At 40.7% G+C, this 16,199-nt stretch overlaps 1 protein-coding gene, 1 long non-coding RNA gene and 1 other non-coding gene across 5 annotated transcripts in view; 1 reads left to right on the top strand and 2 right to left on the bottom strand.

The window, feature by feature from the left end:
* Baz1a (bromodomain adjacent to zinc finger domain 1A) overlaps positions 1-16,199 on the bottom strand; it is a 94,223-nt gene that overhangs the window by 19,036 nt on the left and 58,988 nt on the right. Inside the window, exons 13-19 of one of the 2 annotated variants that reach the window (XM_008829786.3) lie at positions 13,802-13,897; positions 13,458-13,682; positions 10,462-10,627; positions 10,143-10,250; positions 7,184-7,305; positions 4,915-5,493; positions 1,646-1,809 (exon numbers count right to left, since the gene is read on the bottom strand). In XM_008829786.3, the coding sequence (XP_008828008.1) occupies positions 1,646-1,809; positions 4,915-5,493; positions 7,184-7,305; positions 10,143-10,250; positions 10,462-10,627; positions 13,458-13,682; positions 13,802-13,897 (1,460 nt within the window). The remainder of the gene's footprint in view (positions 1-1,645; positions 1,810-4,914; positions 5,494-7,183; positions 7,306-10,142; positions 10,251-10,461; positions 10,628-13,457; positions 13,683-13,801; positions 13,898-16,199) is intronic. The other variant, XM_029561879.1, reaches the window with a different exon arrangement.
* LOC108490653 overlaps positions 1-16,199 on the top strand; it is an 86,496-nt gene that overhangs the window by 51,286 nt on the left and 19,011 nt on the right. For both annotated transcript variants that reach the window (XR_003848951.1, XR_003848950.1), the window contains exons 4-5: positions 1,674-1,777; positions 7,313-7,581. This is a non-coding gene — a long non-coding RNA (uncharacterized LOC108490653). The remainder of the gene's footprint in view (positions 1-1,673; positions 1,778-7,312; positions 7,582-16,199) is intronic.
* LOC115069711 lies at positions 9,633-9,739 on the bottom strand. Its single transcript, XR_003848953.1, has one exon. It is a non-coding gene; the product is annotated as a U6 spliceosomal RNA (small nuclear RNA).

Here is a 16,199-nt window from a genome sequence, read left to right as displayed (position 1 = left end):
GAAAATAAGGTTACGGCATTCAGGGGGCTGAGGCAAGAAAATTGGCAGGTCAGTCAGGGTTACATAGCAAGACATTGTGTCAAAAACAAAAAATAAACAAGTAAATAATGTTTCTTTTTGGTCTGAGACAGGATCTCCCTGTAGTCCCAGCTGGCTTTGAACTCACAAAGATCTGCCTGCCTCTGTCTCCCAGTGCTGGGACTAAAGGCTTGCACCATCACGTCTGGCAAAAGTAAGGTCTCTAAGGTTTCTAAATGGTGAAAATGTAATTTACATTATTTGTAGATAAAGGTTTTACTACCGCAGTCTATTAATTTTTTAAAATCTATTTTACGTGTATGAGTGTTATGACTGCATGTATGTAGGTGTACCACATACATGCAATGTTCATAGAGGCCAGAAGAGGGTGTCAGATCCCTTCAAACTGGAGTTAGAGAGTTGTTAATCACTATGTAGGTGCTGGGAACTGAACCTGGGTCCTCTGCAAGAGCAGCCAGTATTCTTAACCTCTGAGCCATCTCTCCAGCCCCAATAGTCTTGTTTTGTTTTTTCTTTCCGGTCTTTTTGAAACACGGTCTCCTTGTAGCCCCAGCTGGCCTGGAACTCAATATGTAGACCAGGCTGGCCTTGATCTCAGAGCGATCCATCTGCCTCTGCCTCCCAAGTGCTGGGACTACAGGCATGAACCACCACACCCGGCCCAAAAATCTATTTAAAGAAAACACCAAAAATAATCACTTGGGAGGCAGAGGCAGGTGGATCTCTGTGAGACCTGGTCAACATAGTGAGTTCCAAGTCAGTTGCAGTTAGTGCTCTTAACTGCTGAGCCATCGCCCCAGCCCCTAAAATTTTTTTTTTTCTGAGACAGGGTCTTACTTTGTAGCCCAGGCAGACTCTTGGTAATCCTCCAAAGTGCTGGGATTATAGATGTGAGCCACCATGTACAACTTTATAAATGATTTTTAAGTTGACCACTTGATAGTGTTAAAAATGGCAAATAATGGGTAACTCTGTAACTCCAGTTCCAGGGGATTTAACGCCCTCTTCTGAAGTCCATGGGCACTATATGGCAAGGGTGCACTTACACACAGGCAGATAATATACTCATCCATAAAATAAAAATAACAAGTGTAAAAACAAAGGCATGAATTGAACACATGTAAAATCCAGGTACAGCAGCATAAGCCTGTAATCCCAGCACTGAGATCTAGAGTTCCTGGCCAGTTAGGACTACAGTTCAAGCCTGTCTCAAAGAAAGAAACCAGCAGCTAGGGATGTAGCTCAGGGTTAGAGTACTTGCCTAGAATATATGAGGTCTTGGGTTCAATGTTCAGTACTGGGGGCAGAAAAAGGGGGGAGGAACCAACAAATGAACAAAACCAAGAGAAGGTAGGAGTGCTTAAACTATTAAAAATTAGTATGATTGGCCAGGCATGGTGGCACACACCTGTAGTCCCAGCACTTGGGAGGCAGAGGCAGGCGGATCTCTGTGAGTTCAAGGCCAGCCTGGTCTGCATAGTGAGTTCCAGGCCAGCTAGGGCTACAGGGAGACCCTGCCTCAAAAAGACACACACACACAAAAATTAGTATGATCAAAATTCTGGGCAAACAAATCAGTTAAAACTAAAAGTAAAGAGGTCCAAACCTTGATCACTCCTAATGTTCCTTGATAGATTCTGTCTTCAATATCCAAAAGAAAGTCCCTGAGCCTTAGCTCGAGCTGCCTTTCTGCAGACATCTGTGATGTGTCACATGCACTGGAAGATCTTCCCCGAGTGTAAGTAGACTTATAATCAATCTGAGGTTTGTCTGAAATAAACATCACATATTAAGATATAAGGATTTTCTCAGTAAACAAAATTGTTCCACATGACATGATTTTGAGATAATGGATATAAAAGCGCTATAAATCCTCAAGAGCCAAAAATAATAATTGCAATCTTGCTGGGCATGGTAGCGCAAGTCTTTAATCCCAGCACTTGGGAGGCAGAGGCAGGCGGATCTCTGTGAGTTCAAGGCCAGCCTGGTCTACATAGTGAGTTCCAGGACAGCTGGGGCTACAGAGAGACCCTGTCTCAAAAAGACCAAAAAAAAAAAAAAAAAAAAGCAATCTCTGTGAAATTGAGGCCAGCTTAATCTTCATAATGAGTTCCAGACCAGCTGTGGCTACAAGGAGACCCTGTTTCAAAAAAAGAATTCTTATCATGCCGGGCATGGTGGCCTGTGTCTTTAATCCCAGCACTTGGGAGGCAGAGGCAGGCAGATCTCTGAGTTCAAGGCCCGACTGGGCTACATAGTGAGTTCCAGGACAGCTAGCCCTATAGGGAGACCCTGTCTCAAAAAGACCAAAAACAAAAATTCTTTTTTAGTTCTTGCGGATCTGACACCCTCTTCTGGCATCCATGGACACTGCACACATGTGGTACACTTCATTACATACAAGCAAGCAAAACACTGATACACATAAAAATACAAATAAATGGGCTGGAGAGATGGCTCAGTGATTAAGAACACCGACTGTTCTTGCAGAAGACCCGTGTTCGAATCCCAGGACCCACATGGCAGCTAACAACTGTCCGTAATTCCCGTTCCAGGGGATCTGACAACCTCTTCTGTCCTCCGTGGACCTTGCACCACACGGGTTCACTTACCTGCATGTAGGCAATACATGCATACACATAAAATAAACATAATAAATAAAAATTTAAAAAAAGCAAAAAAAATACAAATAACAATTTTTTTGGGTTTTTTGGTCTTTTTGAGACAGGGTCTCCCTGTAGCCCCAGCTTGGCCTGGAACTCACTATGTAGACCAGGCTGGCCTTGAACTCACAGAGATCTGCCTCCCGAGTGCTGGGATTAAAGGTGTGTGTCACCACGCCCAGCACCATAAATAAAATTTTTTTAAAAGGAAAGAAAAAGCAAAACAATATCAATCCCCCCTTAGGATGGCTGACTAGAAAAGTAAGATAGTTAACACCTGCTGACAAGGAGGTGGAGAAACTGGAACCTTCATACACCTTGGGTAGGAAAATAAAAGTGTAGCAGTTCCTAGAGCATCAGTCACTATATGACATAGCATTTGTTTTTTTTTTTTTTTTTTTTTTTTTGTCTTCTTGAGCCAGGCACCACACATGGCTATGACAGTAATTTTAATTGCTAGAAATATACTTAAGACAAAAATGAAGATTTATGTCAATAGAAGAACTTGTAAATATTCATAGCAGAATGTCCCATAATAGTCAAAAAGTGGAAATGATCAGACATGGTGGCATATGCCTTTAATCACAGCACTTGGGAGGCAGAGGCAGGAGGTCTCTGTAAGATCAAGACCAGCCTGGTCTACATAGTCAGTTCAGATCATCTGGGGCTGCAGGGGAGACCCTGTCTCAAAAAGAGCAAAAAAAGTGGAAATAAACCAAACATCTATCAAACTTACAAATAGCATATACACACAATGGAATATTATTTGGCCATAAAAAGTTTTGAGATATGCTAGTTCTAGGATGAACCTTAGAAACATGCTATGTTGCCAACCACAAGTCTGTGGGGAACCTTCTTCACTGCTGAGTGATGTGGGAGGATCCAGCCAACTGTGGGTGATGCCACCCCTGGGCAGGTGGGTCTATGTTGTACAGAAAACAGGTTGAGAAAAAAAAGCAAGTTGAACAGGAGACAGGAGAGCAAGCCAGTAAGCAGCATTTTTCCATAGCCTGTGCTCCTGCTCCTGCCTCCAGGTTCCTGCCCTGAGTTCCTACCTTGGGCTCCCTGATGAACTGTGACCTGGGAGATGGAAGCAGAATAAACCCTTTCCTCCCCAAGTTTATATTGGTCAGAGTGTTTTGACACATCAATGGAGAAACAAACTAGAATACTCAATGATTTGTGGTTGTCCAGAGTTGGGGGGCGGGATCAAGAGGAACAGGGAGAAAAAGTGGGGGGAGCTAAAAAGTACACAGATGTTTTTAAATATGAGAGAGAGAGAGAGAGAGAGAGAGAGAGAGAGAGAAGAGAGAGAGAGAGAGACTGCTGTGCTGCATATGCATATGGCTGACTCTCCTGGCTTTGCCTCCCATCTCGCCATAGGAGTGCTGAGATAATTTAGATTAGATTGAGATAGCTGTAGGACATTAATAAAGCATACCTCTGGGTGTGTTTGTGAGGGAGTTTCTACAATAGATTGACATGTAGGACAGCAACCAGTGATGGAGGTTCAAAGAAGCACCATGTGTGGGTGGTACCATACAAACAGATCAGGGGCCCAGCTGGAATAAAAGGGGAAGGGGACGAGGAAGCCAGCTTGTGCAGGCATCGTTTCCACCACCATGATGCTCAGTCATACTCCTCAACTTCCATTACAATCGTCTGAAAACATGGGCCGAGATTAATCTTTTTTCCCTTGTTTCACTCAGGTGTTTTGCCACAACAATGAAAACCCAATTAACACAGGTAGTCAGTCTACTGATCAAAGAATGAAAAACTATCTCATACTGTAAATGGTTCTTCACAGTCCAAGTAGAACACAAGAGAATTCTGAGAACCTTGTTTATATAAAGAAATATACAGAGGCTAGAGAGATGGCTCAATGGTGAAGAGTGCTACTGCTCTTGAAGACCTGGATTCAATTATCAACACCCACATCAGGTGGCTCACAACTGCCTGTAACTTTAGTTCTAGGGACTCCTATGCCCTCTTTTGGTCTCCATGGGTGCCCACATGCCATAAATCCATATAGGCACAAACACAAGAAACCAAGCCAAACCAAACCCCAAACCTCACACCTTCTAACTTACAAACTGAAAGCATGGTCAAAATAAAAGCTCTCTATAAAACAGCTTAAAAAATGTTCAATCTTGGATGATCAGAGATTATGGGGAGAAAAAAAAAAACCCAATAGTTTTCATTGAAAATTTACCTGAAAAATGAAATTTCTCCTCAGAAAAATGGGCTAGCTGTGTACATATTCTGCTTTTCTCTTGCAACAAAGTTTCTTTTAAGGCACTTTCTCTATGTCCTCTAGAATTAAGAGCTTCAATAAGCTGGTCTAGCTGTTCACAAGAACTGTAAAAGCACCATCGATTTGGCTTATGCACTGGTTTTGGCAGCTGTAGAGAATCATCACATGGACCTTGGTCAAGGCTGGAGGTAGATTCAGATATCAAGGACTCTTCAGTTTTAGCTGATACCTGAGGATTGTGAGACTGTACGTTATGAAATGATGAAGGTCTAGGCAATAGCATGTCTTCAGTGAGACCTGAATAATCCTCTTCAATAAACAAACCAGGAATAGAAGGGAAAATCCAGTACCGCCTGTACATGCGGTCACGTCCCAAGGGAAAGATATTGGTACATGCGATGGCACTCTGGATCTTTTCTAAGAGTTCTTTCTCTTTTCGTTGGTATTCTTGTTTTAAAGCTTCTTCGGCATTAGCAGTAATAGACTCCTGCATTATACAGTTGATTTCTTCTTTAACTCCATGTTGTCCACCCTTCCCTGTGTTGAAATAAAATGTATCATAATATTTTAAAATTTTATTAGAAAAATAAGAAGCACAAAATTACCACTATTTGTTATATGTTATGGATAGAATTGTGTTTTTTCACACCCCAGAGTCATATGCTGAGGCCCTACCCTATACCCAAAACTGCATTTGAAGCTAGAGCCTTTAAGGAGATAACTGTTTGTGCTCTGATGCAGAGAAAAAGCTGAGTGAAGATACAGTGAGAAACTGATCTATTTTTGTTTGGTTTTGAGACAGGGTCTCCCTGTAGTGCTAGTTGGCCTGGAACTATGAAGAGCAAGCTGCCTTGACCTCACAGAGACTTGCCTGCCTCTGTGATTAAAGGCACACACCATGACACCTGACAGAAGTTGTTCCTTGTATCTATAGGAGGCATGCATGTTGTTTGAATACATTATAGAGTGAAAAGTAGTAAATGCAAAGAGTCAGCAAACTAAATGATCTACAATCGGCATAGTGGTGCATGCCTATAACCCTGAGAGGTGGAGGCAGGCATATTAGCTACATAGCAAATTCAAGTCCAGCCTGGGCTACACAAGATCTAGCTTCAAATAAACTGGAAGGAAAAAAGAGAAGAGTGAAGCTGGCATGTGAAAGAGAGAAGAATACTGTCTAAGTAACATACAAATGAACTAATCATGGGGCCGAAGAGATGGCTCAAGAGTTAAGAGCATTTCCTGCTCTTCCAGAGGATGAGTTCAATTCCCAGCACCTCCATCGGGCAGCTCTAGGGGATCCAGCACCCTCTTCTGGCCTTTGTGGACACCTGCACATGCGTGCACACACGCACATACATACACACACACACACACGATTTTAAAAATAATAAAATATGGGAGCTGGAGAGATGGCTCAGCAGTTAAAAGCACTGGCTGCTCTTGTAGAGGATCCAAATTTGATTCCCAGCACCAACATGGCAGCTAACAGCTGTCTGTAACTCCAGTTTCAGGGGATCCAACACTCTCTTCCATGGGCACTGCACAACATAAATCCATTCACATACATGCAGGCAAAATATTCATACATATAAAATGAAAAAATAAAAATCTTAAAGTTCCAGGCTAGCTGGGGCTACGCAGTGAGACCCTATGTCTACACGACACAAAACAGTCCCATAAATACAGTAATATGATTTCACAAAATCCTTTTATAAGAAAATGGTCACAATTTTTATAACTCATCATGAAATATACAAGGCACATATTTAAAACACCACACAGTGGGGGCTGGGCGTGGTGGCACAAGCTTTAATCCCAGCACTTGAGAGGCAGAGGCAGGCAGATCCCTGTGAATTCGAGGCCAGCCTGGTCTACATAAGTGAGTTCCAGGCTAGCTGGGGCTACAGGGAGACCCTGTCTCAAAAAGACCAAAAATAAATAAACACTACACAGCTAGGCATGATGGTATACACCTATAATCCCAACACTTGTGAAGGTGGAACGGAAAGAGAATCAGGAGTTCAAGTCTGGGCTTGGCTACCAAGTGAGTTCACAGCCAGTCTGGGGTACATGAGACCCTGTCGAGAGAGACGGTGGGCGGGGGGGAGAGGAGACATGTGCACAAGAATCACAAAGCAGCTTAAAATATTTCAGAATAAACAAATTAAAGTGCCTATCAACAAAAAATACACACAATTATGCCCTTATATAATCTGACTAGTACCTCTTCTACTTTTGTGTGGTCCTGGGTCATCTTCATCCTCAGTGACCATATCATGATCGAGTTCCTTTTGCTCTGTTTCTTTACTCTCAGTACTAGTATCAAAATCTTCCCTTTCTTCTTCCCTGAAAGGAAAAGGAACGAGTTTTAATTTTGAGAACACATAAACGTAAAAGTACTGATCCAAGATATGGATGAGAAAAATGGAAGCATTAAGTCATGCTTGGCCCTGGAGCAAATGGGGGAAAAATGATTGGAAAACATTGGCTGCTATGTGGGTGAGAAAGGAGATGATGCAGACTAATAAAGAAGTTGCTGGAATCAGCCAAGTGGCTGGCTAGGTGATGCCAGTGGCAGAATAGGGAGACAACTACCAGAGGAGAGACGCACTCAAATTTCAGGTAAGTGGGCAGAATAAATGGACATAAGGGTTATCTACCATGTTGTTAAAATTAAAACTAAAGGGGTTGGGGATTTAGCTCAATAGTAGAGTGCCCTGGGTTTGGGCCTCTGCTCAAAACAACAACAACAACAAAAAAAACCCAAAAAACCAAACCTCCCAAAACCAAAAAAAAAAACCACTAAAATTATATGAACCTAGGAATAAATTCCATCATTTAAACTGGGTGTGATGGTACATGTCTGTAATCCCAGTACTTCAGAGGCAGAGGCAGGAAGACTGTCTCAACTTTGTGGCCAGTCTGGGCTATATAGGGAGTATCAGATCAGTTAAAATTAATAGTAAGAGTCTTTCTCAAACAAAAAAATTCCATCATTTATATTTCTATATCCAAAGTGAAGTTTTACAAGTTTGTCTGTATTCATTGAAGAAATAGGATAAGGCACATGAGGGTGACTGGATGAGCCTAAAAAATATGAAGGGGCCAGTGAGATGACTCAGTGGGCAAAGGCACTTGCCCACACAACCCTAATGACCTGCATTCAAATCCCAGAATCCATGTAAAGGTAGGCGGAAGGAAAGGATGGACTACACAGCCCCCACTCCCATCACACATACAAACAATAATATAGTTTTTAAACATATGAAGGAGGTAGGAAACAGCATATCTTAAAATGAAATGGAGATCTTCTTTAAAGGGTAAAAACTCATTCAATTTTATGTCCCTTACAGGGTTTATACTGAGTTCAATACTGTATGACTGTATTAATTCAACTGTGAACCTAAAAATTTACAGCCACCTTTGAAAGAGACGTATCCTTGCTCTGGAATGTGTTACTGAATATGTTAAAGCTGTAATGAAATGCTTCTTCTAATTATGTGGTTATTAAATTTTAAAAAGGTAAAAAAACAAAAACAACAACAAAAAAACATATGAAGGAGACAGGTGTGGTGGCACATGCCTGTGATTCCAGCACTTGGGAGGCTGAAGCAGGAGGATCAGGCTAGCTATGGCTATATGTGACTCTATCTCAAAATCAACCAGCTCCCCCACATCGCCCCAAATAAGAAGTAGAATCTATACCATGCTTAATTTTCTTATTTGTTTGTTGAGACAGTATGACCTGTAACTTTCTATGTAGCCTGAGCTGGCCTCAAACTGCTACCCTCCTTCCTTCACCTCCTAAGTGATTACAGGTGTGAGCCACCAAACCCAACTTTTCCTTTTTTAAAAAGGGGGCTGTAGTATAGCTCAGTGGGAAAGCACAAGTTGAACATGTGCCAGACCCTGGGTTCAGTACCCAGCACAAAGAATAAAAAACAATAAAAATGAGAAAATTTATGTACATACTATGAATATAAGCATTTCAGCCAGGCATGGTGGCACATGTGTTTAGTCCTAGCACTTGGGAGGCAGAGGCAGGCGGATCTCTGCAAGTTTGAGGCCAGCCTGGTCTCTATAGTGAGTTCCAGGCCACGTGGGGCTACTGGGAGACCCTGTCTGAAAAAGACCTCCCCCGCAAAAAAAAAAATTTAAAGAAAATAACCATTTCAAAGTGTACAACTTAGTGTTGTTTAATATATTTACAAGGCTGTCCAATCACCAATACCTCCTAAGTTTTCAAAATTTTAATTATTCTAATAGATAATTTTGGCAGCTGGAGAACTGACTCAGTGGTTAAAAGCACTGGCTGCTCTTGCACAGGACCTGGGTTTGGTTCCCAGCACCCACTGGCAGCTCACAACTGCCTGCAACTTCGGTTCCAGGGGATCCTACGCCCTCTTCTGTCCTCTGAGGGCACTGCATGACACCGGTGCACTGACATACATGCAGGTGATACACTCACACACATAAAAAAAAAATTTAAAAAAGAAAACCAGAAAATTCATTCATACTCTCATTTCTGCTTCTCGACTGCCCCTGGCAACCATGCATTAATTTTCTTTCTCTGTAGATCTGCCTATTGTAGACATTTCATATAAATGGTGTCAATTCAATACCTAGGCCTTTTATGACTAGTTGATTTTTATCTAATTAATTAACCAATTAATTAAACTACGGAACGCTTCACAAATTTGCGTGTCATCCTTGCGCAGGGGCCATGCTAATCCTCTCTGTATCGTTCCAATTTTAGTATATGTGCTGCCTAAGCAAGCACATGACTAGCTGATTTAATTTATCAAGTTTTTAAAGTTCATCTACATCATAGAATATATCAGAACTGCTTTCCATTCATGCACTAAGCCAGGTGTGGTGGTACATGCCTATAATGCTAACACTTGGGAAGCAGAGGTAGGGAGGGTTTAAGTTTGAGGACATCCTGGTATAGGTGGACAGTGGAAGAACTCAACCTTCCAACCTAATCCCTGGTGATGGCTGTGGAGGGTTAGGGAAATAAACTATGTATGCAAGAAATATTACTGTTAAGAGTGTCTATACATAAAGTTCATAGGCGCTTTTCTAAATTTTGAAAGCATTTCAGAGGTTCAGGTATGACTTTATTTTTTATGAACATGAGGTAAATAAATACAGCCAAATGAGGAGTGTAATACAAACCGTACCCTGTATCTGCCATAGAATTCTGTTGCTCATCTTCCTTCAGTTTTTCCTGTTTCTCTTTCATTTTTTGTTCTTGCTCCTTAAGTTTTTCTTCCTTCCTTCTACGTATTCTGAAAGTTAAATAAAAGATAACAGTCTATCTGACACAGACAATTAAGCTTCTTGTCATTAATCCAATTACGAAAAGTACTCCAAATGCTATGACAAAACTATACTGTAGGAATTTATTCCTAACCTTTTTAGAAAGCCAAACACCAGTGGAAGCCAGTGCCATACTATAACCAGCACTAAGTAGCACAGTTGACTGTGAACACCTCTTACCTAGCAGCTGCTGCTTCTCTCTCTTTTCGATGCTGTTCCGCTTTTAGCTCCCGGAATTCCTGCTTTGCTTGTCGTAATACATCAACATAATCTTCAATGAAATCTCTAGTAGAAACTAGGGTCAGTAACTTCCCACAGAGAGCATGAAGTATCTTCATTTTTTCTCCTGTCAAATGGATAAATGACTTCTGTGTTATCAATGGGGAAAAAAGGAACTGTGTTTGACAATTTTTAATTTGTGGCTGAATACTAAAATGCCTAATAAGGAACAGGGAATAGAGTTTCATAGTCAAATACATCAGTCGGATCATTTCAAAGCAATTTTGGGCTTTTAATTCATTAATGTATTTTTATAGGATCACCTGTAGCCCAGGCTGGCCTTTAAATCATCCTGCTTCCATCTTCCAACCATTGGGATTATAAGCATGCAATATCATGCCTGGCTTTTTATTTTGCTTTGAGACAGGCCCTTACTATGCAGTCCAGGCTGTCCTTAACTTTCAATCCTTCTGCCCCTATCTCCCAAGTGGTGGTATTATAATGTACAATAATGCCATGCCTGGCTTTTTTTTTTTTTTTCTTTCTTTTTTGAGACAGGGTCTCCTCCCTGTAGCCCTAGCTGGCCTGGATTCCCTATGGAGACCAGGCTGGCCTTGAACTCACATAGATCCATCTGCCTCTGCCTCCCGAGTGCTGGGATTAAAGGCACATACCAGTTTATACAGTGTTGGGCACCAAACCCAGGACAATAGATGGCAATATTCTATCCAACTGAGCTACATTCCCAGTCTGAAAATTTTTCTAATTGCACACAATTATTTTTCAAGTTTCAGAATCATTAATGAAATTCAAATTAAAAATAAGATGTACAGCTGGGTGTGGTAGTGCACACCTTTAATCCCAGTACTTGGGAGTCAGAGGCAGGGGGATCTCTGTTAGATCAAAACCAGTCTGGTCCACATAGTGACCTCCATGACAGCCAGTGCTACATAGGTGAAATCCTGTCTCAAAAAAGAAAAGAGGAAAAAAAGGAAGTGAAAGATAATCCCATCTTGACATCTCATACTATTTCTCACACCCTAAGCTCTCATTGAAGCAAATAGCAGAGTTTAGCAGCTGAAGTTTAGACTTCTGATATTTAGAAATAAACAAGAAAGCAATTTTCTAGTTCAATCACTCTTCTAAACTTACAAAAGGAACTATATTAACCACAAATTTTTCATTCATTAGAAAATCCAAGTTTAGGGGCCTGGAGAGATGGTTTAGAGGTTAAGAGCACTGGCTGCTCTTGCAGAAGACCGGGCTTTGAATCCCAGCACCCATATGGCAGCTAACAACCATCCTTAACTCTAGTTCCAGAGGATCCAATGCCTTCTTCTGTCTGCAGGTACTATACAACATGGGTGTACTTATATACATGCAGGATAACACACATAATAAAATAAATCCGAAGAAAATTTCAAAAAAGAAAATCCAAATTTAAAAGGAAGCCATATACCCAGGCACAGTGGAACATATTATTTATTTATTATCATTATTTTTGGGGTCTTTTGGGGACAGGGTCTCTCTGTAGCTCCGGCTGGCCTCCAGCTCACAGAGATCCACCTGCCTCTGCGTCTTGAGTACTGGGATTAAAGGCATACACCACCACGCATGGCTGGAACATATTGTTTATAAATTCAGCACTTAGAATGCCTAGGCAGCCAGAGGTTCCAGTTAAAGCCCCTGGAGCTATCTAGTAAAATCTATTTCAAAAAACAAAGTAAAATCAGTATCGTATAATTAAAATTCATATGAATAAGAACAATAGTTTAAATTTGGAGCTCTGTATTTTGATAACATTTTAAAATTTTATTATTATTGCATGTGTGTATGGTATGAATGACTATGTGCCACAACAAACGTGGATGTCTGAGGGCAACCCTCAGTTTTCTCCTTCTACCTTTTTAAGGCAGGGCCGCTCTTATTTCTTCTGTACTGCATACTCCTGCCTCCACCTCCCATCTCCTCACAGGAGTGTTGGGATTACATACATGTGCCATCGACTCTGGCTTTAAAATTTTTTTTTAATTATTTTTATCTTTTATGCATATGAGTGTTTTGCCTGCATGTAAGAAAGTGCACCGATATCATGCAAAGCCCAAAGAGGCCAGAAGAAGGAGTCAGATTCCCCAGAACTGGAGTTACAGGGAATTGTTAGCTGCCATGTGAGTCCTCTAGAACAGCCAGTACTCTTAACCGCTGAGTCATCTCTCTAGATCCAGCCTCTGACTTTTTTATTTATTTATTTTTATTTTATGTGTATATGTGTATTGCCTGCATGTAGGTAAGTGTACCCATGTTGTGCAATGCCTGCAGAGGTCAGAAGAGGCTGTCGGATCCCCTGGGATTGGAGTTACGGACAGTTTGTTAGCTGCCATGTGGGTGCTGGGATTCGAACCCGGGTCTTCTGCAAGAACAACCAGTGTTCTTAACCACTGAGCCATCTCTCCAGCCCTCCCCCAGCCTCTGGCTTTTTATGTAGGTTCATGCTTGTGTGTGGCAAAAGCTTTTACCCACTGACCATTCTGTTGGTCCAAATATTCCTTTAATTAAAAAACTGCTTTATCAGGCTGAGGAAATATATCAGTTAGTACAGTCCCTGCCTAGCATGCACAAAGTCCTGGGTTCAATCTCCTGTATCATGTAAACAGAGTATGCTGGTGCATGTCTATAATCCTAGCATAGGGGGGTAGAGGAAGGAGGATCAGAAATTCAAGGCCAGCCTTGGCTACATAGTGAAATAGGGGACAGCCTGAACTACAAGAGATCTTGTCTCAACAAAACAAAACAAAACAAAAAAATAAACCACCAGCCAACCAAAAAAACCCTGATAATGACTATGTTCATTTTCTTTTATGCTGATCCATCACCCAAGTTTCTTATTAGCTTGTCAGCTTTCTGGCTAACAGACAGGAAGAGGGCGTGTTAGAAAAGTTCCACCTTCCAACGTTTACCTGGTGTCAAATCATACACTGATGTGCTAGACAGTTTTTTCACCAGACTGGGATTGCTCAATCGGAGTTCCATACAGGCATCATCTGTAGCATCGAATCCTCCTCGTTTCTGATACCGGTACTTTGCATTTGCTGATGTTACATCAGCACCTGAAGCTAAGATGTGCAGTCTGAGGATTTCAGAAAGAGTGCAGCTATCAAGATCCAAGCTTTTCAAACTGCAGCCTATAGTTGTTAAAAAATGAAGCAATCATTTAGAAAATAAACGATAAATACTTAGCAATGTAAATGTACCTTTATAAATTAAAATATATTGCCAAACAAAAAATAAAGCCCACACATACCCTGGTGTAACTGTGGCCATGCAGCGGCCAAAGATGCAACTGCAGACAGTGCAGATTTTGTGGGGTCTGCATCTTCATCCAAAGCCTCTGTTAAATCTTTAAGAAATAAATACTTTATTCTAGTGCAAGTCAAAGCTTGAATATTTGGGAAGAATGGCCTTTTAAAATGATGAAAGAAACAGCAAACAGCTTAACATTCAGGAACCTCAAAAGAACCAACTCCAAGTACAAGCATTATTCACATTCTGCTTAGTCTCCACTTGCAACTATAAATCCTAGAACATAAGCTTTACACTAACATTTCCTTATAAAGCACACAAAAGAAAACTTCTGAATTACCAACAAGATGCATATTCCAAAAAAGGCAAAATGTACTTTAGAATTAAAAATAAATCACTCACTCAATATAGCAGGAGAAAGTCTACTGTGAAAGTTGAGTGAAGACACCCAATCTTACAAACATTTTAAGACTGAATCATAACAAAGCATAGGTTGCAACCATCACAAAATCATTCCAATAAAGAGCTAAAAGAATTGCTTTAGCTTTGAACACTGTTTAAATTACAAATAGAACAAAACAGCAAATCTACTGGTACAAACGTAAAAGCATTAGCGTAAACAATTATTTCCAATTATAATACGGAGATAAAAATTAATGTGCCAACCATAAAAAGACCTAATGCTTGCCCAAAACAAAATAAAGCAAAGCAACCCAACTGCTGTATGACAGAACAGGTTCACGGTGAACATAGAGAACATGTATTCTGATGGTAGCTCTGTCTAGTATATATCCTTTAGATAAGTCACTTATTCTGGGCTTCAGTTTCTTAAAAAGAGTAAGTCTAGAAAAGTAGTTTGAAAATTCTTCAAATGAATTATTTCTTAGAAGTTCAGCAAAGAAGAGATAAAGATACACAGGTGCCAAGGATCCAAGTGCAACCAATTATGACTAGTAATAATCAGATTAGAGATGCATGCACCAACATTTCAGTGTTATGAGCAAAAACAATGACAATAGGCACCATAAAATTAACCACACTCCTGGAAACACAGCTATAAAAGTGGGTTGGTTCTTTTCCTTAGTAGAAATGAAGTTGTCCAACCTTGAACATCTTGATTAAAAACTATAAAAGCCTTAAGAAATGAACCACCAACAGAAGAATTTTTTTACTGTTTTAAATAAAATAACATGTTAAAATACGTTATTCTTTACATATATTTGCTCTTTAACTGACCAAATGGCACTCTGTAAAAACCATAACTACGACTACAGGATTTGCTGAGTGCATGTGAGTACCTTTCCAAAAGAATATGGCTGAACCGTATCCAGTATGTTGTAACTATTTGAAGCAGTTACATGTATTATGTTGTTTTAATGTAGAATAAGGTAAATATAATTCTAACACTCAACAATGATATCCCAGAAAAAAACTGAAAACTATCCTACATCCGGAGGATGCTCTTGTCCCCACACTTCAAAGGGTTTAAAGTTCAAAGTATAAAACTTGATGGGGAACAGGTTAGGCTGGGGCACTAGAATCCCAACATTTAGCAAGTGGAGGCAGGAGGATCAGGAGTTCAAGCCACATAGCAAGTTCAAGACCAGCCTGACTCAAAACAGAAGTAGCTGGGCATGGTGACTCACACCTTTAATCCCAGCACTCAGGAGGCAGAGGCAGGCAGATCTCTGGGAGTTTGAGGCCAACCTGGTCTCCATAGCAAATCCAGGCCAGCCAGCTGTGGCTATAGGAAGACCCTGTCTCAAAAAGACCGAAAAAAAAAAACAAAACCCATCCAAAACACAAAACCCAGAAGCAACAACAAAGACTAAAGACAGGAACTGACAGTACAAGGTCTTAAATACTGCACTCAGGTTTCTAAGATTTGGTTTAAAACAGGGAGATCGTAGGCTAAAGAAATTAGATGGTTTTTTTTTTTGTCTTTTTGAAGCAGGGTCTCCCTGTAGTGCCAGCTGTCCTGGAATTCACTATGTAGACCAGGCTGGCCTTGAACTCACAGAGATCCACCTGCCTCTGCCTCCCAAGTGCTGGGACTACAGGCGTGCGCCACCACGCCTGGCTAAGAAATTAGATCTTTTTAAAAACAGATTGTGGACAATACTAAGACAAATATTCAAAATTTCAACTTTGTTGCTATATTTTGAAGCAATATGATATCATTATTATGGGGTTAGATCAGACCGCCTAGTTTGCGATCTGTCATCTTAGCCATGTTTCTTAAGTTACATTTCAATTTCTTTACTTGGAAAATGAAAAGATACCATATCCCTCACAAAGGTGGTATGAGCATTAAATAATATGTTTTATATCACCTCCTATCATTGTGATTGTCAGTAAACAACCTTACCAAATTTGAGTCTTCTCACCACTAACAGAAA

This window comes from Nannospalax galili, unplaced genomic scaffold (assembly GCF_000622305.1).
Source record: "Nannospalax galili isolate Female #2095 unplaced genomic scaffold, S.galili_v1.0 scaffold1171, whole genome shotgun sequence".
Taxonomy (NCBI): Eukaryota; Metazoa; Chordata; class Mammalia; order Rodentia; family Spalacidae; genus Nannospalax; species Nannospalax galili.
The sequence above is the reverse complement of the archived record's forward strand: the minus strand, read 5'-3'. Positions and strand labels throughout refer to the sequence as shown.